Below are 24,413 nucleotides of genomic sequence, written 5' to 3' on the forward strand. Positions count from 1 at the left end.
ATGGTGGGACTGAGAAACCGTTCTACATGGGAACCCTTGCTCCTAAAGGCCTCGTGCATCAAGTCCTGCGCCAATGGCTGCTCACTGGGCATCACTGCACAGCTCACCTATGCAAATGCTGACCAGGAGTCAGTGGAAGGTGAGTCATTGGATGCAATCCTTAGCAATGTATTTTGATTCAACATTAAAAAAAAAGTCATTAGGATGTTTTGAGTTGAAAGAAGAGCTACACAACCTAATGTACTTAATATTTTATGATAAGCAATTGGAACAGTTTGGTGGAGAGAACCTATCCTTTACATGTGTACAAGGGTGACCTACTATGTGCCGTCATGTACAGGGGTGTTTGTTTACCCTCTCGGGGAAAAGGAGGTAGTCGTGGGCTTTGAGGCTTCCGTTGCAGGCCGACTCGTGGGTGTCCAGATCGAGAGTCGAGGGAAGCTGAAGGACTGCTGCTTGGATTGTTGCCCTGGATCTGGTCTTGAAAGCCACTGTCGGGAGTGGGGCTGTTGTGGAGGCTCCAGCCATGATATTCAGTGCACCAATGGTAAGAAGAGAAGAGGTCATGTAATTATCTGTTGTGATTCCATGTGCACATATTCAGTTTTGGGGGAGTATTGACATACTTTCTGGATTATTATTATTTATTTTTTTTAACTTACCAACAAATCAAGTCCAGCCCATTCTTTGATGGATATTGCTTGTGGCCATCAGTCACTGCTTTTCAGTCCTCCAGACACTTGAACTTTACAAACCCCAGACCCGATGAGGAATATCTGAAGAGGGATAATTTCACAGTCACAGTCCTCTGGATACATATGAAATGTCACTAATGAAAGATGCTCTGTGCTCTCAGCTCAAATAAAGCACAGATCACAGTAATCACTTGTTTAACAGTGGAATAATGTTGTCTACTGCTGTGGATAAAAAGCTTTGGGCATGAAGCTACTGTAAGTCCTCCCTCTGTCCTGTATTTGCCTCACTAAGGGAAAATACACACACACAATTTGCAATTATTTTAATGTCAAAACCAAACTGATTTTCTACATTGTCTCTTTTATATTGTTTTATCATGTTACTACTTCATATATTTTTTTAGGGCATCTCATCCTGGATGAAGACCTGGAAAGAACCACCTTCATCGTGGGCACAGGGCTCATTAGCCCCATGGATATCGTGTCCATCGTCATAAGCACCACGCTGGAACTCCCCACGTTAGAAAACGGAGCGATCCACATCATCTACCCGTCGCTACTCACTCCAGTGGTCACTGGTCAGATGACGTCAAGCAAGAGTGAAAATGGGGGGAAATTAGAAGAAACTGGGTACAAGCGTGGCACCTTTTTAAGTTTAACTGACTAGTTTTTGTTTTCCTTATCCGTCTACTCTGTTCTCCTCCTTAGAGCAACCAGCTGTTTCGGTGCCACCTCAGGAAAACAAGATCGAATCCTCGACTATGATCAGCAGTGTGCCCACGCCATCTTCAGTGGTCCAGCTGCCAACCTGGCACCGTATGAGCTCAACTTCCAGCTGCTTGTCAGAGGGGCCTGTCTGCTGGCCGGTGAGTCCTTCTCAAATATGTTTGACTCAGCTGTTGTGACATTATTGGAATCAAAGACAGAGAAGACATGCCTCTAGATTTCCCTTTAGATTCAAACCAAAGCCTTATAAGAAATAAATCCTAGATCCAAAATCTGTTAAGTAGCTTTTCCATAATCCTGCTAACAAACAAACCAACCAACAGAGAACCATGGGTGAAAAATCCAAAGGGGTTAGAGTTGGGAATGAATCACCTCTACAAGTGAATGTATTCATCGTCTAAAGCAGAGGTGTCAACCACTCCACATTATTATTTACTTAATTTTAGTTTTATTTCTGTCTGCTTTTGATATTAAAAGATATATTTTTGCCATAATTCATATCCATATCAAATCAAACACTGTGTGAAATATCATCATGAGTATCTATTTTGCGATATCATTTAATCATTTTAAGATCAATAACCAGACTAGACGCTAATTACCCTCCAGGTCATTTGAGTTTGACACCTCTGGTTTAAAGTAATCATGACCTCACCAATAAACGTAAACGAAAATGTAAATTCTCTTAATTCTCCTTTTCTGCCTAAACTGATTTTCAGGACTAGAGAGCCCCACTCACGCCCTGAGGGCAGACGCAGACCCCAGTGCCCAAAGTGCCTCAGCCACCTACATCACTCTGGCACAAGAGCATCAGTATGACAGACACATAGAGATCATTCTGCACCTCAGTGGTGAGCAATGGCCTTTTAAGTGTTTCGTGCTTCCTCTTCCTGTTCATAACGCTTTGCTTACGTTTATATTTACACTCTGACTCATCCACAGAACCCCACAGCCCGCTGGTCATCTTAGAGAGAGGCAGACTCTCCTTCAGTCAGTATGAACAGCAGATTTGGTCGCGTCGGGATTTCATCCGCTGCGCTCGCAAAGATTCTGAACCCGAGAGGAAGGTTGCTGGTTCCCATATGTTTATCACATCTCATACCTTTAGCATTAGCATTAGTTAAGCATTAATAAATATTGAATTCATCATTTATAACGCATGAATACTCATTAGTATGTAGTTTTTAAACACAGTTATGAATGTTAGCATGTACTGAGCGACTGCTGGACACACAGACAGGTGAGAGAGCAATCCCTTGTAAGTCGATCAAAGCTCCTTTGTTTGAGGTGGATGCTGATTGGCTGCTTGAGTACATCAGCTATTTGGACACTACATACTAATGAGTATTCATGCGTTATAAATGATGCATTCAGTATTTATTAATGCTTAACTAATGCTAATAGTGTGTACTTATCATAAAGTGTTACCTATAAAGGTTGTGTGCTGAAAGACAACATGCTTGTGTTTCACTTGCAGCTTGAGTTTGTAAGGAAGCGTTACCACAAGGACATTTTGAGCAGCCCGGTTCTGATGCTCAACTTCTGTCCTGACCTGCTGTGTGAACCTCTGGAGCTGCAGAAAGCCACCAGAGAACTGCTGTTCCTCGTCGACCGCAGCGGCAGCATGAGCGGCAACAACATCCATCGTGTTAAGGTGATCTGCAAAAAACAAACTCGCGTTAAACTTTCAGACTTTGATGCATAAATCTGCTTCATCCCGTCTCTTTTTTTTTACCCCCTCATTTCTACAGGAAGCCATGGTGGTGGCACTGAAGAGTATCCCCTCTGGCTCCATGCTCAACATTGTGGGATTTGGCACCACGATAAAGCCTCTGTTCACCTCCAGCAAGCTCTGCACTGATGTTAGTGTTACACAATGACCAACACTAAGAAAGTAGAATAATCTGAATGTGTGCTGTTTACATGATTTGCAGAGAAAAGAGCTGTATTTTATCAGAGGTGGAAAGAGTATGGAAATATTCTACTCATGTAAAAGTAACTTACAAGTACATGTAAAAGTACTGGTCTTAAAAGTGTACTCAAGTTAAAGTAAAATAGTAGCATTAAAGTACTGACAAAACTAAAATAATAATGTATCAGTCAAAATAGGTCAAAGGTCACACATGCTAAGGTCAGGGACCTTAATTCATTCCCCTGATCTTGTCATTCACTGCCAAAGTTTCTGGTGCATGATTTTTCTTTTTCTTAATTCAGGCCAACATGTTTTTAGTTAGTAATGGATGTGATTTAAAATGTAGTGAAGAACAGTACTTATCATATTAAAAGTAAAATTATAAATTTTAAAAATTACTTTAAAAGTTAACAAAAAACAACAACGATATTACAGTAAGACTAGTAAATGTAATTCATAACTTTCCACCTCTGTATTTTATGTAATATACTGCAATATTCTTACTTGCATGTTATTATGCCAATCTCAGCTGACATAGAGTGAAAGGCGAGGTACACCCTGGTCAGGTAACCAGTCTCACAGAGACAAACAACCATCCACTTTCACACCTACGGTCAATTTACAGTGTCCAATTTACCTAATCCCCAAATCTGCATGTTTTTGGACTGTGCGAGGAAACCACAGCATTATACACGGAGCATTTACAGCAGGTCTCCTGAAAACAGATGTTTTCCAAGCATGTCGAACTACGCGTTCTGTTTTGTCCACTCTCTAATCAGGCGATAGGTCAGATCCTTGGGTTGCCTTAGTAGCAGAGTATCAGGTTTTATCCAGACCAGGGCCTGCAAGAACAAACAGCCTTTTCGCATACGCCTCACCATATGGTGACCTTTCATGCTACTTTTAGAGGCGTAGGAGATGTCGTTCCATCTCCTCTCCTGTCGGCCGTGTTTGTCCACGGTATGATTAACAGCAGTTTGAAGCCAGGTGCTAATGTGTGAATGTTTGCTCGGTCTTTATTGGAGAAGCGGCGATTACATTTTTCACTACACCCGGGATAATCGGGGGGTAGCCGATATCAAACAGTGAGTTCATGGTGACATAGGTGATGTTTGCATGGGACAGGTGTTCTTTTCTGACGCCTGCTTCTCCAACCTGTGCTGTAGCTCTGATTGCATCTCTTCTTTTCTTCTTCTGTATGCAAACAGGTCACCCTTACGCAGGCGTATGAATATGTCCAGAGGATGAGGGCGGATATGCGAGGCACCAACCTCGTAGGGGCGCTGTCCTGGGTGTACCAGCAGCCCATGCAGCGTTCATATCCTCGCCAGGTTTTCATCATTACAGATGGATCCATCGGTAATGTAGCCAAAGTGCTGGAGTTGGTCCGCAGGAACACGTGCACTGGCAGGTATGAAGTCCTACAACTCAACTGGCTTTTAGATATTGAACCCATGGGAAACCGGTGTGTGAAGAGAGGCACAGAGAGGAATCAGGAGGAGTCCTTCAGCAATCAGACGTTAGTTGTAACACCTAGTGAAACAAAGATTTATTCTTTGGCTGGGATGTAATAGGACATTAAATCACTGAGAGTGCTCAGGGAAGCAGAGAGTGGATGGAGTACAGTGAGTGTGGGCAGAGCGAGGTGATAAATATGACAGAGACACAGTGTGAGGGAAGAGAAGAGACGAGACTAGAGAGGGAACACGAGAAAAAGTGAGAGCAGAGCACATAGGGCTGAGGTACTGTATGTTTCAGCCACGCCCAGTAATCCTGTTAAGTGCACTCCTCTGCAGTGAGAGTCCCGCCCCTCGGATTTTCCTCAGACCCTTCAGCAATGCACAATAACTCCATTTATCCTTCATTAGTATTCTCCTGTGGAACTGACTTTCCTCACTCTATTTTGGCTGTCCTGTGTTTTTATCCTCAGTCCACATACATTTGTTTGTTTTCTACGCTCATATTCATAGTGTGCCAACAGTACGAAGCAGTCCAGACACATATCAGGTCTAACTAAGCCATTTCAAACTCTTAACTAAGCAAGTGGATTTGTGACCAGTGCAAGGACAACCACATATGTTTCCACTGAGGAAACCTCTGTATGACGAGTTCCAATCTCAGGAATTAGAAATGAGTAATTCATGCTTGATTGTTAGTGCATGTACTGTATGTGTTTAAAATGATTATATACTTATGATACATATACATATTATATCACCTCTGCAGATGCTTTGGTGTGGGCCTTGGTCCTCGAGCCTGCAGGCGACTCCTGCAGGGCGTTGCCAAATTAACAGGGGGGACCACAGAGTTCTTGGATGATGAGGAGAGACTCCAGCCCAAGGTCAGCAGCTCTGCAACACTGTCACTTAGTGGAGAAAATATGAAGTGCAGAACAATTATTGGCACCAGACTCAAAGAAGATCACATTATGTACACAGAGTAATCAGTATCTTTACAAAAGTATTGTAAAACAATGAGTTACCTTAGCCATTTCCTTAGCGAATTAGTACTTTTGACACTTCAGTTGTACTAGAGTAAATAATAATTGAATAATGTGAATATTTTACTCAAACATTGAGTGTAAACTGCTGTGACTCATCTCACTTTTCAGTTAATCAAGTCCCTGAAAAAGGCCTTTGAACCTGTGCTAACTGACCTACGGATTGACTGGTACTTGCCAGAAAACATGGAGGCTCATCTTTCGCCCAATGAAATCCCTCCGCTCTATGCTGGGAATTGCCTGATTGGATACTGTACCCTGTATGATATGACAAGTTTCAAAGCAAAAAGGACAGAGGTATATTACTTTTTTTTTCTTTTTTTTTAACACAGACATGTCTGTGTGTGTCAGTGTGAGAAACTATATTTCTGAACAAGATCGTATTTTACAGACTCCTGGTCAAGGCTATAAAGGTGTTCATCGAGGCTCCACTGGGTCTGTTTTTGGACAATCAAATGATGAGCTTTCACCTCCTACCTCCGAACTAATGCCTGTGGTGACGTGTGCAGATGGCACCGACTTAGAGGAGGCACTGAGGGAGATTTCAAGAGAAATATCCTCTGAATTCTCCTGTGCCAAAGACACAGACCCTGGAATCAGCCCAGGTCAGTCACTCATTAGTGGAGCTTCCATTTGCAGACTGCTCACTTTGTGGCATTGTAAATAACAAAGTGGTGTTTCGTTCCACTTTAGGTGGAGACCTGGACTGGTCCAGTGATGTGATGAGGAGGATCCAGGAGAGCTCTTACATCCAGGAGCAGTATGTCCTCACTCGCTGCTCCCTCAGTAGTGAGCGGAGTCTACACACACAGTCCCACTCACTCATGCACACCGTGTCAAACACTGACTCAGCAGCAGGCGGTGACCCTCAGTCCTCTGGTTCAGTGCTGGATACGGGGTCTTTACCGCAGGGCCTTGAGGAGATGCCCACTCCAGAGCAGAGGTCATCCTTGTCTCGCTGGGCAGACTCGGCATGGCAGCAGAACCTCTCGGTTATTCCTGATAATGGAGCAAAAAAGGTGAGATTTAGCGTCAGAGTAAATTCTGTGGATATCTGCAACCTAATGTTATGAGAAGATACACTACCGGTCAAAAGTTTGGGGTCACTTAGAAATGTCCTTATTTTTGAAGGAAAAACACTTTTTTTCAGTAAATATAACATTAAATGAATGAGAAATACTCTCTATACATTGTTAATGTGGTAAACAACTATTCTAGCTACAAACATCTGTTTTTTAACGGAATATGTACATAGGTGTATAGAGGCCCATTTCCAGTGTTCTAATGGTACATTGTGTTTGCTAATCACGTTAGAAGGCTATTGGATGATTAGAAAACCCTTAAAAAACCCTTGTTTGAGAGGCAAAATTATTATTTTGAAAACAAAAATCATTATTTCTAATCTTGTCAATGTCTTGACTTTATTTTCTACTAATGTTGCAAGTCTTTTGATGAATAAAAGTGTGACTTTTAATGTAAAACTTGGAAAAATTGTATAGGCAACGCCAAACTTTTGAACGGTAGTGTACATGGTTTTATTAACTAACATTACAGACCAGAATACACTTAATGCAAAGAATTGGAAAAACTCTACCTGATGTAGTATTTGAGTCCGGTTGAGAGACAGAACTGTAGAACACCTCAAAAGTAAATCCACAAGCTGGGTTTTCAAGAGTCTGACGTGCTCTGATGTTCTCTTCTCTGAAACCAGAGTGTGCGTCTGGACGGAGGCGAGGAGTGTCGAAAGAGACAAAAAGCTCTGGCCCGTTCGACCATGGCCGCACGGAGTTTCTCCTCCCCACAGGGTGAGTTGGAGATGCATCGCCTAAGGAGAGCTCTGGAGAGGGTCTCCTTTGACCAAACGCTAGGAGGCAGACTGGAAGAAAGTGACGGGGAGACAAAGCCCCCATCAAGAGGGACACTGTCCCGCAGAAGCCTCACCGACTCTAGTAAGACACTAACAGGGAAACCAGGATGACTGCCCGCATACTATTTTCCCTCCAACTGCTTTCTGTCCCTCACATCTTCACTCTCACCCTCAGATGGTCTCCTGTTCCCCGCCTCCCCTTTGGACTGGGACAGCTTCACAGATCCAGAGTATCTCTTCACTGCTGTTCACCCAGAGGAACCCCCTCCAGGTCAGTGTCGCTCGCTCATTCACGGCATGCTCGGCGGCAGGCCTGTGTCGTGGGAGGTGACTGTTGACCTGGGTCACCTCTGGACCTCTGAGGACCAGGAGACACCAGAGGCTGAGGGGGGAGGTGGAGGTGGAGGTGGAGGAGGAAGACGAGAGGAGCCATGGGAAGAGATTATTCACCAATTGACCGCTCGTTCAGTGATAAGAGACTTTGAGAAAATGGCAGAGAAGGAGAGCGACAATGGACATGGTGAGGTTTTACTGATGATTTCTTTTACTGACTGCTGTCTACATATTCAACTTCTTCTGTTTTATGTTTTTAGGTTCAGCTAAGAGATATCGTATGAAAGCAGTCCAGACCAGCAAGCACTGTAACATCATCTGCATGTACACAGCCTTCACCACTACTGACAGCAACCTCAACAAAGGCATGCCAGACAGTATGGACGTCAAAAACACAGGTGTGTTTGCAGCGTTTGCACAAACGCAGGAGCTCAGCTGTTATATTGTACATTTGTCAAGGGGATTCAGCCAGTTTTTTAACAAGATATTAGTTTACTTCTTCTGAAGGGTGTCTGATTGATGACCATAATGAGGTCATCACTTCAGATTTGGCTTGAAGCTGTAAAGCTCCTTCTCTGGGTGTGACTATTGTGAGTCCAACAACTTTAAACTATAACTGCAATGCTAGTTCATGCAGTGCACCTTTAAAGGTGCCATATGTAAGAATGTGGCCAAAAACAGTTACTTCATTCAAATTACTGAGGTCTTTTAGGTTTTGTTTTTTGATGTAACTGGTAACCCGTGGTTGCTCGGCAGATGAGACTCTACTGGCTGCAATGATTGGTAGACGGCGGTAGGTGGCGCCACATGCCAAAACATGATTTCAAAACATAAACATGATTTGCAGTCTGCAAAAGATTTTTTTGAATGCAAATATTTTGGCTGTACTGTTGTTGTTGGTGAGTTCAGTTTGTTATATGAACATTATTCCTGAGTCTCTGTGACATATTAGGAGGATTTTATGGCCAGTTGCTTTAGATTTATTACATAATGCACCTTTAATATTCATATTTATGGGGACAAGAACATTCATACAACATTATACATTACCACTCATAGTTTAAGCTAAATAAATAAAATATGTAAATACAATTGAAAGATTGAATTTCATATGACTCATAGATGTTTACCGTTTGAATGTTTGTGTAGGGATGCATTTGGGCAACAGGTGGAGTTCCCAGTCAGGCAGTCGCAGGCAGAGAGCTTATTCTGCAGGTTTGGGCAGAAGGCGTTCTAGCAGAGACAGTGAAGACATCGAGGACACCTGGACCTCCACAGGTAAACAGATTGAATTATTAAGTAATTATTATTATTATTATTATTATTATTATTATTATTATCGAGTAAGTATTTCTGTCGACTCAGTCAGAGAAAACACTCCAGTGCAGCATAGTCCCATGGCTAGAGGTGTCTGAACAAAGCTGGTTTTCCCTGAGGTAGTTCTTTTGCTTGTTGCTGTGGTTTATTTACCAAGGGTTTGGAGGTGTGAGACCCAATGACTGCAGCAGAGGTGCACAGAGATGGGGAATTGAATTTGTAGTTCTCTCGCAGTACTGAATCTTCAAAAAAACAAGATCCACGACAATTTATTTTGTAATTTGTGTGTACTGAGTCTTTCAATCCAGTCAGGACACATCACTTCATAACTGCTCTAATGAAACAATGCTGTTTAACGTTGCATTCCATGCTGTTGTCTCAGATACAGGGAGTAATGTCCACTCTGCTACAGCACCAGCAATAACCGGCGCCTCATACACTCGCTCACAGCGATCAATAGAGAGCAAGTCGATGGAGAGCTTCTTTGGCACCAGGTAAAGACGACATTCACATTAAACGACAATGATAATAAAAATATGACTTGTAAATGTAGAACGTAACTCTTTTCTGTGTCTAAATTCCAACGTAGATATATCCAAATGCAAATACAACATTTCCACTCAATATATTCCAGGTTCCCACTGGGCAAACTCAGGTCTTCTATTTCATCAGGAAAGCAGATTCCACTCAAGTCCCACTGTTTGTCAGCAGAGACTGAGAAACAACCTGAAACAGAAGCCCCAGACTATCTGCCCCTGGTGAGCAACACAGGCATTGTTTGTTATTGTAACAAAACAAAGTCTACTGGTCTTGGGAAACCTTTAAAGGCATCTGTGCAGCATTGCTGATCTATAGAGAGCAAGCATGTATACTATACTACCACTGTAATACTGTATGTGAACAAACTCCTTATTTAATGTCTGCATTGTGTCATCAGGTGCGCCTGCAGCTGGCATCAGGAGCCTTTCTCCTGACAGAGATCTACTCAGACTGTGTCCAGATACCCCTGGACCGCCTAAAAAGGGCTTCACCCTACAGCCTCCACCGCCGCAGCCTCAGCCCACCTTTCCGGTCTACATCTCCCAGTGCTCCATCTTTATCCACCTCCACAAAGCCCTTTGTTACTCCCCCCAGTCACCACGTTACCTACTCTCCTTCCTCCTCCTTTCTCGCCAAGTCACCTGCACTTTCTTTCCACCAAACTCCAGACAACGCCCCCCTGATGTTGGAACCAAGGCTTCGCCGAAGACACCTGTCTGACCGAGACCCCGTCACCTCACATCCGGACCTCCCCAGCTTGGAGGAGGGCTCTCTGGAGGAATCGACCGGCCTCTACCAGAGCCAGAGGTATGGCCAAGCAGACAGCGGTCGTGGATCAGAGACAGATGTATGTGAATGCGCTTCAATAGAGGCTGCTGACCTTCAGGTTTGCTGCCAGTTGGCTCAAGAGGACATCGAGGGCTCGAGCTGGGCCACAGCCGTGGCTCTTGCATGGCTCGAGCACCGCTGCGCTGGCTTCTTCATGGAGTGGGAGCTGGTTGCAGCAAAAGCAGACTTCTGGCTGCGCTGTCAGGAGCTGCCCGAAGGAGTGGACCTGGCAGGTCTGAAAGGAGCCGCCAGACAGCTGTTTCTGCTGCTCCGCCACTGGGATGAGAACATTAAACTCAACATGCTGTGTTATAATCCCAATAACATGTGAGACAACCGTCTCAGATTGACATATACTCATTTGTTACTTATGATGGAAACTCCAAAGTAGCGTTGCCTTTACAGTGGAAATCTTGTCTTTTATCCGCAGGGGTCAACTAACACCATAACCTAGTGCCAAGTTCATTTTAATATTATGTTGCACATGAAAAATTTTACCGAGGTAGGATTTTTATCAATATGACAAAAAAAAAGACATCACATCAACCAAGAGGCCTTTTGTTATACTATTATTGTTATACTTATATTTTGATTTATGCAATCACAAGAATGCCTTGATCACCCAAGTTTGTAGTCTCAGTTTTAGCAGTTTTCTGTCAGTCTAATCACAATCAAGTCAGATGGGAACAATTCTTATTATCAGGATGATAAACTATTGAAAGACTACTACAATCGTTGGGGAAAATAATAATAATGATTAAAAAAAACATGCTGGAATTTAATTTGTTGTGATGTGTAACAAACCCAGAAGCAGCAAATAGCAAGGAGGTGAAGTGATATCTCTGTTTATTATAAAATATTATACTTCTGTTTCAGTCAACTGCTACTTTTTCACATTACATGCACTTGTGTGCTGATGAGTGTGGGGGGCACTCGGAACATAGGACGACTGTTATGTAACAAATCAGAATAGACAAAAAGCAGCTTTGTTTACAGCTTTGTTTTCCACTTTAAAAAGATAAAACTAATGGAAAACCTTTTTAGCCTTGAACTGGAGAAGAGTGAAATAACTGTGATGAATGGAAACGCCACCAGCTAATGTTTGATGGACTAATATAATGACGGGGTATGCATTACATTCTTCTACACTGCTTTTTAATAATACGTAAAACAATAATAATCACCCATTAAATGGCTGATTAATACCAGAATATCCACAGAAAAGGAAGAGATCAGACCAGTTCAGAAATGGTCAAACTGTAGTATTAACTCCCTAAGTTGAAATATATTCCAAGTAATAAATTATTTCCACAAAAAGTAACACTCCTAAATTCCTTCTCCACTCCGATCAACTGGAAAGTGAAACCTGAGAATCCATATGTTCTTTTTCTTTTTTTACCTCTTGTGCAAGACACAGCTACACCCCCATTTCATTTGTCTGCAGACCAAATCCACAATTACTTTTAGCAGTGAGCTGAGCTGGGAAGCAACAAATGGCTCCTTTTATTCTCTACCTCCGTAACCTCCCTCTGTACTGGTGGGGGGGGGGGGGGCAGAGAGAGGGGGAAGCCGGTGTGACGGCTCTCAGCAGCTGATTTGACCATTCACCATGTCCGGTCCGACCACCAGGCTGACCCTCACTGGCGTTTGTCTTTGGCGGGTGCATGTTGCTTTTCTGCTGGAGCTGAAGACAGAGGCGGAGCCAGCCACAGACAGAGGAGAATGATGAGGTGGCAGACGTGAAGAGCAGCTGAGCTGCCATTGGTGGACGGGTACGTGTTCCATGAAAGCTCGATCAAACCCAGGATCAGCACCCTGGACACAAGGAGGAAAAAACTAGATACAGCTTTTTTGGCACCCGATAAAACATTTTTTACGACTGAATATCTGCTGATAGAGCACTTGCATGTGTCTAAAGTAGTAGTATTATCTTCGTAATCGTTTGATTGGTCGATTATTTTCCAGATTAATCGTCTGGTCCATAAAATATTTAAAAAAGTTGATCAGTGTTTTTGTCAAACATGGACGTGATGATGTTCTCTAATGATTTTGTCCACAAACCAAAGTGATTCAGTTTTAATGATCTCAAAGAGCAAAGAAACAAAGAAAATAATTCAAATTGAAGAAGCTAAAACAATCAGAAATCTTGTTTTAATAATGAAAAAAACTCAAAATAACCAATACTTGAGATTGGGATCAGAACATCGCTAAACACAGTGTGAATATAAGACTAACCGTGACGTGTGACAGTTTCAATACGGCTGTGATGTGACAGTTCTCCTGTTACCTGAGCAGATGAGCCAGCTTCTTGACTCCTCCGCTCCAGAGGAGGTACGGCAGCGTGTGGAAGTACCAGACATAGAACTGATAGTGTAGCGAACGACTGAAGCACATGCCGATGAAGTTAGAGGTGAACAGAACCAGCACGATCTGTGCTCGACTGTTAAGGTCTGACACAGAGCCATTGAATAGCATTAGCTGGCCAATTACATTTGACATGTAATAATAATATTCTTCACAATATAATCAAATGGAACAGAAGGATATGATCCACTGTGCTCTGCTGAGGTGGGTTTTTCCTCTTGCTGGGGTCCTTGAAAAGCTCAAAGATGCTTTCTCCTGGCCTGATAAGGCAAACAGAAAAGAGAAAAGACAGTTATCTGGCATCAACATTCTTGATTTAACACCGCACTTCTAATTTAAAACTGCATTGTGTAACTTTTTACATTAACTAAAAAAAGTTTAAAAAAATTAACGTGGACACCACATTTGTTTTTTTTCTAAATTTAGTTGGTGCGGCTTATATTCAGGTGCACTCTATAGTCCAGAAATGACGGTAATTGTTCAGCCCTACTATAATAATTATGCAGCTGACACATATATATTCCCTAGATGACTACAGTCCAGTAGAGTTACTGTTTGGAAATGAAAATAAAAGTAAGAGATAGCAGACGAGCAGTTCTTGAACACAACTTCAGGGTCCATGTCATCAAATCCTCACTGATGTCATGGACATGTGGCCCGTTATAAAACAAAGGTGAACAAGTTTAACTTGAACATGTGAAAAGTCCATCTCACCTCTTCCACCGGCGGAAAGCAAAGAGCAGTAGAGTCAGCAGGTGAGCAGCCAGCAGGAATAAGTGAAAGTAGCGATTCAAGAAGAGCCATTCTGGCAGGAAGCGCCAGTTCACAGTCCACTTAAAAATGAACTGACGGCCAAGATCGAAAGCCCGGCTCATGTAACCAACAGGATTATCCATGAGGAAAGGCAGGCCCAACAAAACCTGAAGTATCAAGAAAGATTAACTTTGTGATGATGTTGCTGATACTAAACATAAGAGTCTATTTAGGTTTGCTAATAAAAATAGACATTTAATGTTTTCATTTACCTGTACTGCTGCACACAGAGACAGTTTTGGGATTGTCCTGATAAGACCAAACTCAGAGAGGAGGAGGAAAAGCAGCCCAGGGGCAAAAAGAAGCACGTTCATTTTTACAGACACTGCTAAACTGTCAGAAAGAGAAGAAGACTGGAGTTGTAATTTCATGATGTGACGCATGGCAAATATTTCTTAATTCAGATTTGTAAAAGAATACATGTGAACACATTACACTTGATTAACAGAGAGAGACATTAGAAACTGTATTACAGAGACCACACTTGCCTGTAGAGGCCACAACCCAGGGTCCAGTATCCATCCATGAAGAGGTTGACGGCTGCAAACAGCAGCATCATTGCCACTGGGTCATTGAAGAGACGCAGCACAAAGATGGAGTGGATCCTGTAGGAGGCACAACACACGAAGAAGAACACGTAGGGAGGAACCTAGAGAGGGAAAAGGAACAAAAAGCATACTAAGATAAAGAGCACCGTATCATGAAAAACCACAGGCTACATGAGCTTCAATAACACAATACTTCAACTTTGTTGGATATTGGGATATAAACACTTGTCACCACAGACTGACCTTCTTAGTGCGGTAGTAAATCCTGAAGACGAACAGCAGCGTGACGAGGTAGAAAGCAGCAAAAATGTATTGAGCCAGACGAATGTTCGTGCCGTGGCTGGTGATGTAATAAAGAGCTGTAAAGATGTAGACAAAGCCGGCCGGGTACCTGCAACAACAAGGAGATGATTTAGCCCAGACACCACCATCAACGTTTGTATCATCTATCGTTATTATCATGAGCATAGTGCTGGTGCCTGTTCAGCTCCTTTTAAGGAAGTAATCAAAAATGATCCATAGGATTTGCAAACTAATCTCGTTTAATTTTTCAATGCTTTAACTCGTTGGCTGCCAATGATGTCTACAGACGTCAAATCAAATACAACAGTTCACTGCCAATGATGTCTGATGAAAGAGGAGAGTCTACTCTTTCTTTTGGAAGTTTTGGTGTTCACATAGTGATAGAGCACATTGTTTTGTGGGTCTTGGAAAATCGCTGTAAAACGTTTGGCAGTTCTGTGCTGAAAATAGCTGGCAGCCAATGAGTTAACTTAGCAATATTTCTGACTTAGACTATTAGTGCCTAATAATTAAAGTAATACATTTCAGTTTTTATTTTTCTTTCCCCATAGTAAATCACCAAACAGATGGAAAGTTTGGTTAAAGTTTGTGTCTGGCTTGTTACCAAAGCCTTGGTGTTTTTGTGAGTATGGATTTGCTTTATCATATTTTCAATGCTTTATACATGTAGGTCTTTTTTCTTCAGTTCACATGATGGAAAGGACACATTTATGAAGAGGAGTAGAACTTTAGAAACTTACACCAAAGGACCTGTGTCTCCTTTGAGCTGAGTGTAGTCGTAGGTGCCATTGATGACGCCTTCTACTTCATCCATGTAGGCTTTCCAATCTATTTCAGTGTCTGTAAGAATATAAACAGTCACCATGAATGATGAGGAAAGTTATCTTACAATTAAACAATCATGACTAATACTACTGATTAGTTTTGTTACATTTGTTTATACAATATTGTAAAAAAAAATGGACAAAATCCATGGACACAAATAATCCAGCTCTTGCACTCTCTGAATACTTCCTCAAGGTCTGAATTTGACAGTTACATGTAACTGAATATTCCATTCATTTAATTCCCATTTACATGAGCATTGAACAGGATGTTGGAATCTGCTAAAGACATTGTCTTCTTACTTTTGTAACTCAGATAGTAATTAATCGAGACAATAATTGACAAATTAATTTGATTATGAAAACAATCGGCCCTCTACATTTTAATCCAATTGTTTGTCCTCCTACATAAAAACCTGAGGGTTAACTAAATCAAAATGTGCTGTTTCCATGGAAGTGTCTCATTCCGATTATTGTTTTATTAATCTGATTAGTACTAGAATTGATTTATCCTTAAGTCTTGATTATTCGTTGTCCAAAATTTTTAAATTATAAGATACGGAATTTAAGTAAACACAATTGCGGAGTTGCCCTTGCCTACAGGGAGTAAACACTTGACTCTACATGCAAATAAAAAGACTAACATTCACTTGCTTGTATTCTATTAACATTTTATTGCGTTTTATATAGCTGTTACTTAAATAGTTTTCTTCGAAAAGCAGATTGTTAAAAACAACCACAAACTTAAATAATTAATAAATAAAAACTGGTAATGAATGTTATTGAAAATTATTGCTGCAGTCCTGACTTTAACATTTTCGAATAAACAACAAAACTGTAATAACGTAGCGATATTGAAAACAAGCTTTAATTGCATAACATTTGCAAACTAGCGAGGAACGCTACTTAATGCCAGCACCGGGCAGACAACTGTATGTGCTCATGCAAAGACAGTAAATTTGCTATGACAGGTGGCTTTGTAAGTTACAGGGTTGGCTAATGCTAGCCACTTAGCGGCGGGACACGCTCAGAAAGGTGACAAAACAGCATAGCATGCTAACTAGCCGCGCATCTACTTACATGCTACTTTTTGTATGACCCACACATTGATCACGATTTCCAGGAACCACAGGACTGAGACGACCAGAAACGTGTATTCCGTTTTAAAGAGGACTAAATGTTTGTCTTGCCACAGAGAGTGAAGCTTCCCCCACAGTGGGGAAGGGGAGCCGGGGGACTTTCTCCGGACACCTCCTGCCATCTCGGCGGCAGACAGACGAACGTGGGACGGGGAGAGAGAAGCCACAAAGGAGCATGCGCCGACGTCGTCACGTGACGCTACGTTTGCGACACTTGCGTTTTACGTGACAGGAGTAACTACCTCTGAGTCGAACACGTCGAGCTGAGTCGTCTTCGTCATTTATCAGGTAAAACATACTCATTTATTACTCTTTATATTAAGACACGTCTGTATCGCTGCTGCTAACATTGCTAAGCTAATAATAGTTTTTCAAGGGGGAGAAAACAAGAGGACAGCCCACGAAGTGACCTCTTGAAGTCAGACTCAGGGTGACCATTACCCTATATTCTCATATAAACAGTCCAGTAGAATGTAAACCGTTGAGATTGTTTCTCCTCAACAGATTCAACGTTTTACTCTGATCCCAGTCTCAGTCATTACAACAGTGTTAAAGGACGGCGAGAAGAGATTATATTTAAATATTTCACACGAGTGACTTGTGACGAGTGAATGCTTTCAAGCTCACAAACATTCAGTCCTAGTGATTTATTTTGACGTGACACAATCCTGGTCCTCCTGATGATGTAATGTTTTGGATAACATTAGTAATTTTTCTGTAAGTTTATCTGTTTTCTCTGTGTCTGAACATGTGCACCAAACGATTATGGACAATGGTTGTTGCCTGTTAAGTAAAAAAAAAGAAGAAGTTAAAGTGAGTAAAGAATATAATTGATTAAAAGTAATAAAACAAAAACAAATGAATAGGGTTTTCAGAAGTGACAAAGTAGTGGACTGTTCAAACCAGCAGGTGGCGGTAATGTGACTAACTCTATGCCAACTCATGTAAACAGGAAGTGGAATGATTTGGGAAGATCAAAGAAAAGATCAAAGTGTAATGTCATGATGACAACTATGATAAACAATCTGATTAATTTTGAAATTCTGATTGATAGTCCAAAGCATTCAGGCACGTTACATGGTCACTTAGACAAATGGACAGTGTATTATAATTAATTTCTATCTTAATTCATAACACCACTAAAACTGTGCGATGTGCTTAAATCAGAACGTCTGTTCACGATACAAATTTTAAATCTCAAATAATATTGACAAGAAATGTGATATTACATTACCATGATTAGGGAGCACCTAGATTTTTGTGTTGCATTTTAACAGCGGACAATCACATTCTGTGAGAAGCCAAAAAACAAACAAATCAAAAATGCGTCACCTACTGTGTGCAGCACAGGAGTGTCACCAGGTGACACATTATTTGGCCATGGTTTAAATGTCACACATTAGTTTATATTTAAAAGTTACGCACTGCATCTCTTTCCGACAAAAGTAATGTGATGCAGACTATTCTGAATCTGAATATATTGTATTTGTATAATTCCATAGTTCCACATTTTAACAAGCCATCTACCAATATTCTTACATTGCAGATGTTTGTGCAGGTTTGCCCCTACAGCAGAGGAAATGAACAGTTTACCTGTTGGGATTGCAGACGTCGTGAATCTCGGGGTCTGCGTTGCCTTCACAGGCGTCATCTACTATGTGTACAGGAGGAACCAGTCAGTAGTTGAAAAACTTGATGTAAGTAGTGGGTTATGTGCATTTACTACTATCCCTCTTGTTTACTATTTTACAAATGAATACATGTCTATTTGGCATGCTGTTTAAACCATAGGTGGGACTGGGATTAGTTGTGATACCATAGAAACAATCTTCAGTGTTTAACAAAATGCTTGTGGATAAAACTGTCTTTTTTTTTTTTTGCAATGTCAGACTTTACAAAAAATTGCATAAGAGCATTTGCAGGGCACAACCGTTGTTTTTGCTGAGATCATTATACATTTCTCATTTCTCATACATTTTTTTTGCTATTTACAATTTTGAAATAATTTACTTTTCTGACATTTTACCCATTAAAAATGTGGGCACTCACACACCGATCAAATGAAATGATGCGAGTAATCAGCATTCCCTACTGACTTTTCTGCCATAAATATAAATTTTCTAGTGAGTTGGGAATGTTAAGTCAGCATTTTCAAAGTGAAGTCTTCCTGTTTTCACCATTATTATGATAATTATTTTTGTTATATCATAATGCACTATTGTTTTGTCTCCTACATTTTCCAGCTATTTCAGCAATAACGTGATATTTTTAGGTTGTGACCGATGCCTGATATTTTCTAAGATGGAGTGTGCTTGATGACCTTTCTCTGGCACCACCATGTGGGCAAAAGAAGCAACAGCAGCTTCTGTGGCGCACCATCAATAACTCTACATCCTGCATTAACAAACTGACTCTGTCTTGTGTTAACAGGATGCTCCACATCTCACCATCGACGGGAGACTCAAAGACATTTTGCAAATAACTCCAGGAGCGCGTCTACAGTATGTTGTCCTCGAAGGTAGTTAGGATCTCACCGTTTCTGCCACAGACTAGACTTAATTTGTGGTTTATTCATTAAAAGTGATTTGAATGCTTGCGCATGTAGGTGCTGTGCAACCAGTTGACAAGTCTCTGAAGAGCAAGTTTCAAAAAGATGCTGTCGGCGTTTTGCAGAAGTACATGGTGAAACAACAGAGGTTGCTGTGGAATGGCTTTACAAGGAGCTGGTGAGTAGAATATCAGTGCAGAATTAAGATTATATGATCACATTTTTTTTATTTACATTTTTAGATATTGACCATATTACAATATGCAGACAATTGTGATTTATTTAAAATCCCACAATGCAGGATCTATTATTATTATTATTATCTGACAGTAATGCAGACTGGCTGTAACTGTCAGAAACACAATCACAATATAGAACAATGGCACTCGCCATTTAAATCCATTTTTAGAAAAGTTATATATTTTGTGAATGCAAATGTTCAGTTGCATGCGTTCAATCATAATTTAAAAAATAATAATACCTAGAGTAAAAGGTAGGCTAGTTTCATCACCTTAGGATGGATGAAAAGATGAGGTCATATCTGCAGCGGCACAAACCAAGCACATGTGTTTTCACTACATTTTCTACCACATGTCGTGGAAATAATTCAACAGAAATAATTTGAAACGCATTATATTACATAAATAGTAATATATTACTGTATCGTTAACCCTAACACTGATCAACATCCATGTCACATGTTACAAAACACTTAACTGCACCTCTCTCTACCTGTTGCAGGTCAGACAATGAACAAACCTTACTCCAGAATTTGAATGCAGTGCCCTTTACAATAGTGGGACCAGACGAGACAGCAGTCAGTGTCCTGAGTGCTCAGCAATCCTCTGGAGACCTTATGGAGATAATCTACGAGAAGTTTCACCAGGCCAATCTCAGCTTGAGTGACATCGTAGGACAATACCTCAGCGGGGAGAAAATCAAAGGGCAACTGGAGACTGAGGAAATGCTCAAAGTAAGTGTTTGGATGAAAAACAAAGACTCCTATAGCCCATCACTGAATTCATATGATACATTGTTCTCTTCTTTTCTCAGGTTGGTACAATTCTAACAGGAGTAGGTGAACTGATATTGGATAAAGACGGAACCCTGAATCTTCGCCCGCCTACCAACAGTGCACCGTACTTCTTGAGCATAAAGGACTTCAATACCCTGCGACAAAACCAAGAGAATGTGGCTTTTTGGTGGAAGGTGCTGGCCATCACGTCCGCTTTGGCCACGACCTTCGCCCTCTTCTGGGTCGGTCGCAGCCACTACAACAGCATCAAAGCGCGGTGGCAGCGGGACCAGGCGAGGAGGGAATTTGAGCGACGGCTGTCTGAAGCCCCCAGAGTGACTGCGCCTGCAGCAGCAGCAGCAGCAACAGCAGCAGCAACTTCAGCTTCCATGGCCAACAATGAAATGGAGACAGTCTGCGTGATTTGCCTCAGTCAGCCACGTAACTGCATTCTGCTGGACTGTGGACACGTCTGCTGCTGCTTCACTTGCTACCAGGCTCTTCCGCGACAGAATTGCCCCATTTGTAGGCAGCGTATCAGAAGAGTGGTGCCACTGTATCTCGTCTGAGGCACCTGTGGGACCTCAGTGGAACTTAACCACTATGCAATAATAACCAGCGTTAACCTCAGAGGTATAAACTGTTGCACTTGCAGTTACTAAAGGGCTGTTGACGAGGATTTAATAAGCCTTATTCTGGTCAAATGTATAGCTGCTGCTGTCTCAGAGTGATTGTACTGTTTACATCTGAATAATTTAAAGCTAACGCGGAGTTAAATGTGATATATGTAATTTATGTACAATATGTAAAATATGTATGTATACGTGCATCTGAAAGGGTGACTGCAATCTCCTTTTGAACACATTGAAGGAGCATGATTTTTCTGATTCTCCGAAACACATAAATACAGAGATGCACTTACGTATACACGGTGTTACGGCGTCTTCATGCACATGCACAACTGTCCCAACCCGGTCGGTTTTATTTTTTTATAAACACTGAGCCTACGTGGTAAATGTGTGTGTGTCAGCAACAGGTGGAGAATGAAAGTGAAAGTATGTTTGCAGCAGCGGAGAATCGTCATATGGTGAGAGGAGACTGTAAAAACACTGTATATACTTTAAATATCCACCAATGAAAGAGGGAAAGTGGAATAACAAAACAAGTAAATGAATAATCAACAAAACTGAGTTTAAAAATAACAAAAAATTGGACTCTGGAGATGATATGGATTTGTGGTGTTTTTCCATAGGCACACGACGCTCACTGATAGCACCTGGTGTCTGAAAAGACTTGGGCTTGGTGCGTCATCGTGCATGCTCGCTATTTCTGTCTCATCTCTAACAAGCAGCGAGAAGATGTGGAGAACAGCAGATAGATGGAACGCAAAGGGGAGGAAAAAACTAACAGGCACCAGTCTGTTTGTGGGTTTGTGGAGGTGGGGGGGGTGCAAGGTGAAGAGTGGGGCATTGGGTCTGAGCGGGAGTGAAAAAAGGAGCAGGTGCTGGACACAGGAACTCATAAATCTTCCTCAGCGGTCATAAAGGTTCACGTAGACAAATTCTTTATGAGCCCTCTCAGCAGAACAGCAGCTGTGACTCTCGGGGAACAAACTATTCCTGTAGCACTCGCAGACGGCTGAGGGCACACAAAACAAAAAAAAAACAATACCATTTTATTTGTTCTCAGTTAAATTCGGTAAACAAACGGGATACAGAAAGGACGTGATATGATCAGAGGGTCCTTTGGAGAGTGTATGTTAGAAATATTATTTCTTCAGCCTGACTGTGGAAAGGGGTTAGGTGGTCAGCACAGAGGTCGACTGTTCAAATCCCAGTTTCAGCAGCTGGGCCTGGAGTTAACACGCTGTGTCCTCCTCCCACTGTCAAGATATATAGATTGGATTTTAGGTTAATTAAAGGCCATGAATTAAGTGAATGTGAGTATGGATGGATTGTTCTTTGCTGCTTTTCTGACTTAAAAAAAGTGAACTCTGTCCATTATGACCTTATACCATTAACAACGGCCAGTACAATTTAGACAGACGGGGTTAAATTACATCTAAATAATCTCTTTACTGCAGTTGTGGATTAATGACTCGGCTTTCTCTGTAGGGATAAGAACACTGATTGCTCTTGGAATGAAGGACTTAAACTGTCTGTCCGAGGGATCTAAGCTTTCTGCAATGATACACCTCCACTTTCCTCCCCATTCTTTCCATGAAAAGCTGAGTCAAAGCTGAGGTGGCTATACCAGGCAGGGAAGTTACAAATGCAAGGGCGCACACGTTGTCCCGTCTCTAATATTGGTAGGAGACATGTCCACCGTCCATACGCAAACGTACGCCCTCAGACAAATGTCATCAGAGACTAAAGGAAATGTTGAACTAAAATATTCTCTTCACTGATTACAATGTGGCAGCCAGCGTAGTTATGATTTAAATGTTCATTTGTGGGCCGCAAATGGGCCTTTTGTGTTTTCATTTTGTGTACTAGTCTGCTGTTGCAGCTTGTAGCGCTCCAACACACAGGATTTCAGCAGAGTTACTCTGTACACAGCGAGCTGCAGCGATTGGGTCAGAAATAAAGCATATTATCAAATCATCTTCAATCAGTGCCAAGTGGATTTATAGATTTCTTGAAGAAATCATCCAAGAGGCTTCTTCAGTCCATTTTTGCTACTGATTAAATTACTTTTGGATAGTTTTGACCTGGACGGATGAAAATCTACACAGGACACTATCGAACCTAAAAAGCCTCAGTACATCTCTCAAAAATGTCTTGACCAGAGGAGCAGCAAAATAAGTGTTTGCAGTGGAGATGCATCAAAAATAATGACATACAGTATTGTTGGTGGATATAATGTTTTGTAGTGTTACCGTCACCTTGACACTCATCTCTCATGTGATAATTATTCTGATGCTGCTCGGAACAAACTCACTTTTATTGTCAATCTCCATCTGTAACTGATGTGCGAAAGTGAATCGTAAAGGTTCAGTGTAAGAACACGGTGTATAGTGCAACTCCCTTTGTCCTTGTTTCAGAAACGTTGTCGACCAGACTACACTACACAATTAAACACTAAAGTATAGATAAATATGAAGATAAACATTATCACCTGCTAAATATGAGCATGGCAGCAAATTCTTCTGCCAGCAAATGCTCCGAGTTTGGATAGATCTGAAATCCTAACACACTGTGACCTTATCATAGTGAGTGAAGGGGTGGGACGTACGTACAGACAGACAGACAGCAGGGGGAAAAGGTATAGATGTGGTTTCTCAGGAGAGAGCAAGCGCCATCACAGCGTGCGATCATCCCCGATGCCAATTACTGCTGTCACCCATCTGCTTCAGGCATGCAGTGAAACACGGGACAAGTGACCTACTTTCCCACAACAGTCTGACAGCAGAGCGTCTCCTTTCTTCAACAAACCAAGCGTCCCCTCTCCTTCGCATATACATCCTCAGTGATCCAATATAAAGATGTTTTTTTGTATCAGTAGATTGCATTGCTTTGGAGGTAAAAAATAAATAAATAAATCACTGCATTTCCAATCGAGGAATTGCTTTCTTTTCATATCCTTTCCATACTTTGCACTCCTAAGAAATCAAAAAGTGCCGTTATCCAGAATAACATGGACAGATATTTTTACATCTGCTAACCCTAACCCTTACATTACTCGGTATGATAGGTTACTCATATTACTACATACATTCCTCTTGTAAATACAATCAAAGCCTGATGTACAAGTTTCTTTTGGAACTGAACCCACTCTGAAAAATTTGCAGTCAAAGAAATAAAATCCTCTGCTTTTTCACTGCTTATTCCTGCCATGATATGATTACACGATCTAAAGGACAAAAACAAATGGCAATTTTAATTTAGTAACACAGTAACTCAGCGTTGCTTCACATACTAATTGAATATTACTAATATTTTTGTTGTTTTACAAATTTGAATCCGTTGCTCTGTTCGCCATAACATTACAGCAAGAGGGGAGGATCACTTTAAAATAGATCAAACACATACCAACATGAAAAGATTTTACGAGTGATAACAATCATGTTTTCACAGGATACAGGGATGAGATGGGGGGGGGAGGGGGGTGTGATAGTCACAGGAGGGTGTTAATGCATGTC

The 24,413-nt window shown here is 41.4% G+C and overlaps 3 protein-coding genes across 3 annotated transcripts; 2 read left to right on the plus strand and 1 right to left on the minus strand.

Moving 5' to 3' along the window:
* vwa5b2 (von Willebrand factor A domain containing 5B2) lies at positions 1–11,049 on the plus strand (the record flags this gene model as incomplete). Its single annotated transcript, XM_083889243.1, has 20 exons — positions 1–139; positions 341–547; positions 1,100–1,325; positions 1,404–1,561; positions 2,141–2,272; positions 2,364–2,488; positions 2,899–3,075; positions 3,173–3,283; positions 4,542–4,744; positions 5,560–5,674; positions 5,945–6,130; positions 6,225–6,438; positions 6,527–6,852; positions 7,545–7,782; positions 7,876–8,220; positions 8,294–8,431; positions 9,183–9,311; positions 9,739–9,844; positions 9,985–10,108; positions 10,288–11,049. 20 exons carry the CDS (start codon positions 1–3, stop codon positions 11,047–11,049), a joined length of 4,161 nt encoding a protein of 1,386 aa, XP_083745369.1.
* Positions 11,050–11,562: 513 nt separating this feature from the next.
* On the minus strand, positions 11,563–16,846 carry alg3 (ALG3 alpha-1,3- mannosyltransferase). Its single transcript, XM_083889474.1, has 9 exons — positions 16,651–16,846; positions 15,487–15,586; positions 14,687–14,834; positions 14,384–14,544; positions 14,108–14,228; positions 13,797–14,002; positions 13,264–13,342; positions 13,006–13,148; positions 11,563–12,533 (listed from the first exon to the last, which is right to left on the minus strand). The coding sequence occupies exons 1-9, from the start codon at positions 16,829–16,831 to the stop codon at positions 12,356–12,358; spliced, it is 1,317 nt and encodes a 438-aa protein (XP_083745600.1). The 5' UTR covers positions 16,832–16,846; the 3' UTR covers positions 11,563–12,355.
* A 107-nt stretch (positions 16,847–16,953) lies between these two features.
* On the plus strand, positions 16,954–21,107 carry mul2 (mitochondrial E3 ubiquitin protein ligase 2). The gene is made up of 6 exons (XM_083889764.1): positions 16,954–16,997; positions 18,256–18,406; positions 19,140–19,227; positions 19,315–19,435; positions 19,999–20,230; positions 20,311–21,107. The coding sequence occupies exons 2-6, from the start codon at positions 18,290–18,292 to the stop codon at positions 20,839–20,841; spliced, it is 1,089 nt and encodes a 362-aa protein (XP_083745890.1). The 5' UTR covers positions 16,954–16,997; positions 18,256–18,289; the 3' UTR covers positions 20,842–21,107.
* Positions 21,108–24,413: the final 3,306 nt, after the last annotated feature.

The sequence above is a fragment of the Microchirus variegatus genome (assembly GCF_963457635.1).
Source record: "Microchirus variegatus genome assembly, chromosome: 5".
In the NCBI taxonomy this organism is placed as follows: Eukaryota; Metazoa; Chordata; class Actinopteri; order Pleuronectiformes; family Soleidae; genus Microchirus; species Microchirus variegatus.

Coding starts and splice junctions, on each gene's coding strand:
- alg3 (XM_083889474.1), bottom strand. CDS start 16,831: ATGGCAGGAGGTGTCCGGAGAAAGTCCCCCGGCTCCCCTTCCCCACTG. Junction 13,343..13,796: donor GCTTTCCGCCGGTGGAAGAG/GTGAGATGGACT, acceptor TTGCCTTATCAG/GCCAGGAGAAAGCATCTTTG. Junction 13,149..13,263: donor AGCAGAGCACAGTGGATCAT/ATCCTTCTGTTC, acceptor AGTCGAGCACAG/ATCGTGCTGGTTCTGTTCAC.
- mul2 (XM_083889764.1), top strand. CDS start 18,290: ATGAACAGTTTACCTGTTGGGATTGCAGACGTCGTGAATCTCGGGGTC. Junction 18,407..19,139: donor CAGTAGTTGAAAAACTTGAT/GTAAGTAGTGGG, acceptor TTGTGTTAACAG/GATGCTCCACATCTCACCAT. Junction 20,231..20,310: donor AGACTGAGGAAATGCTCAAA/GTAAGTGTTTGG, acceptor TTCTTTTCTCAG/GTTGGTACAATTCTAACAGG.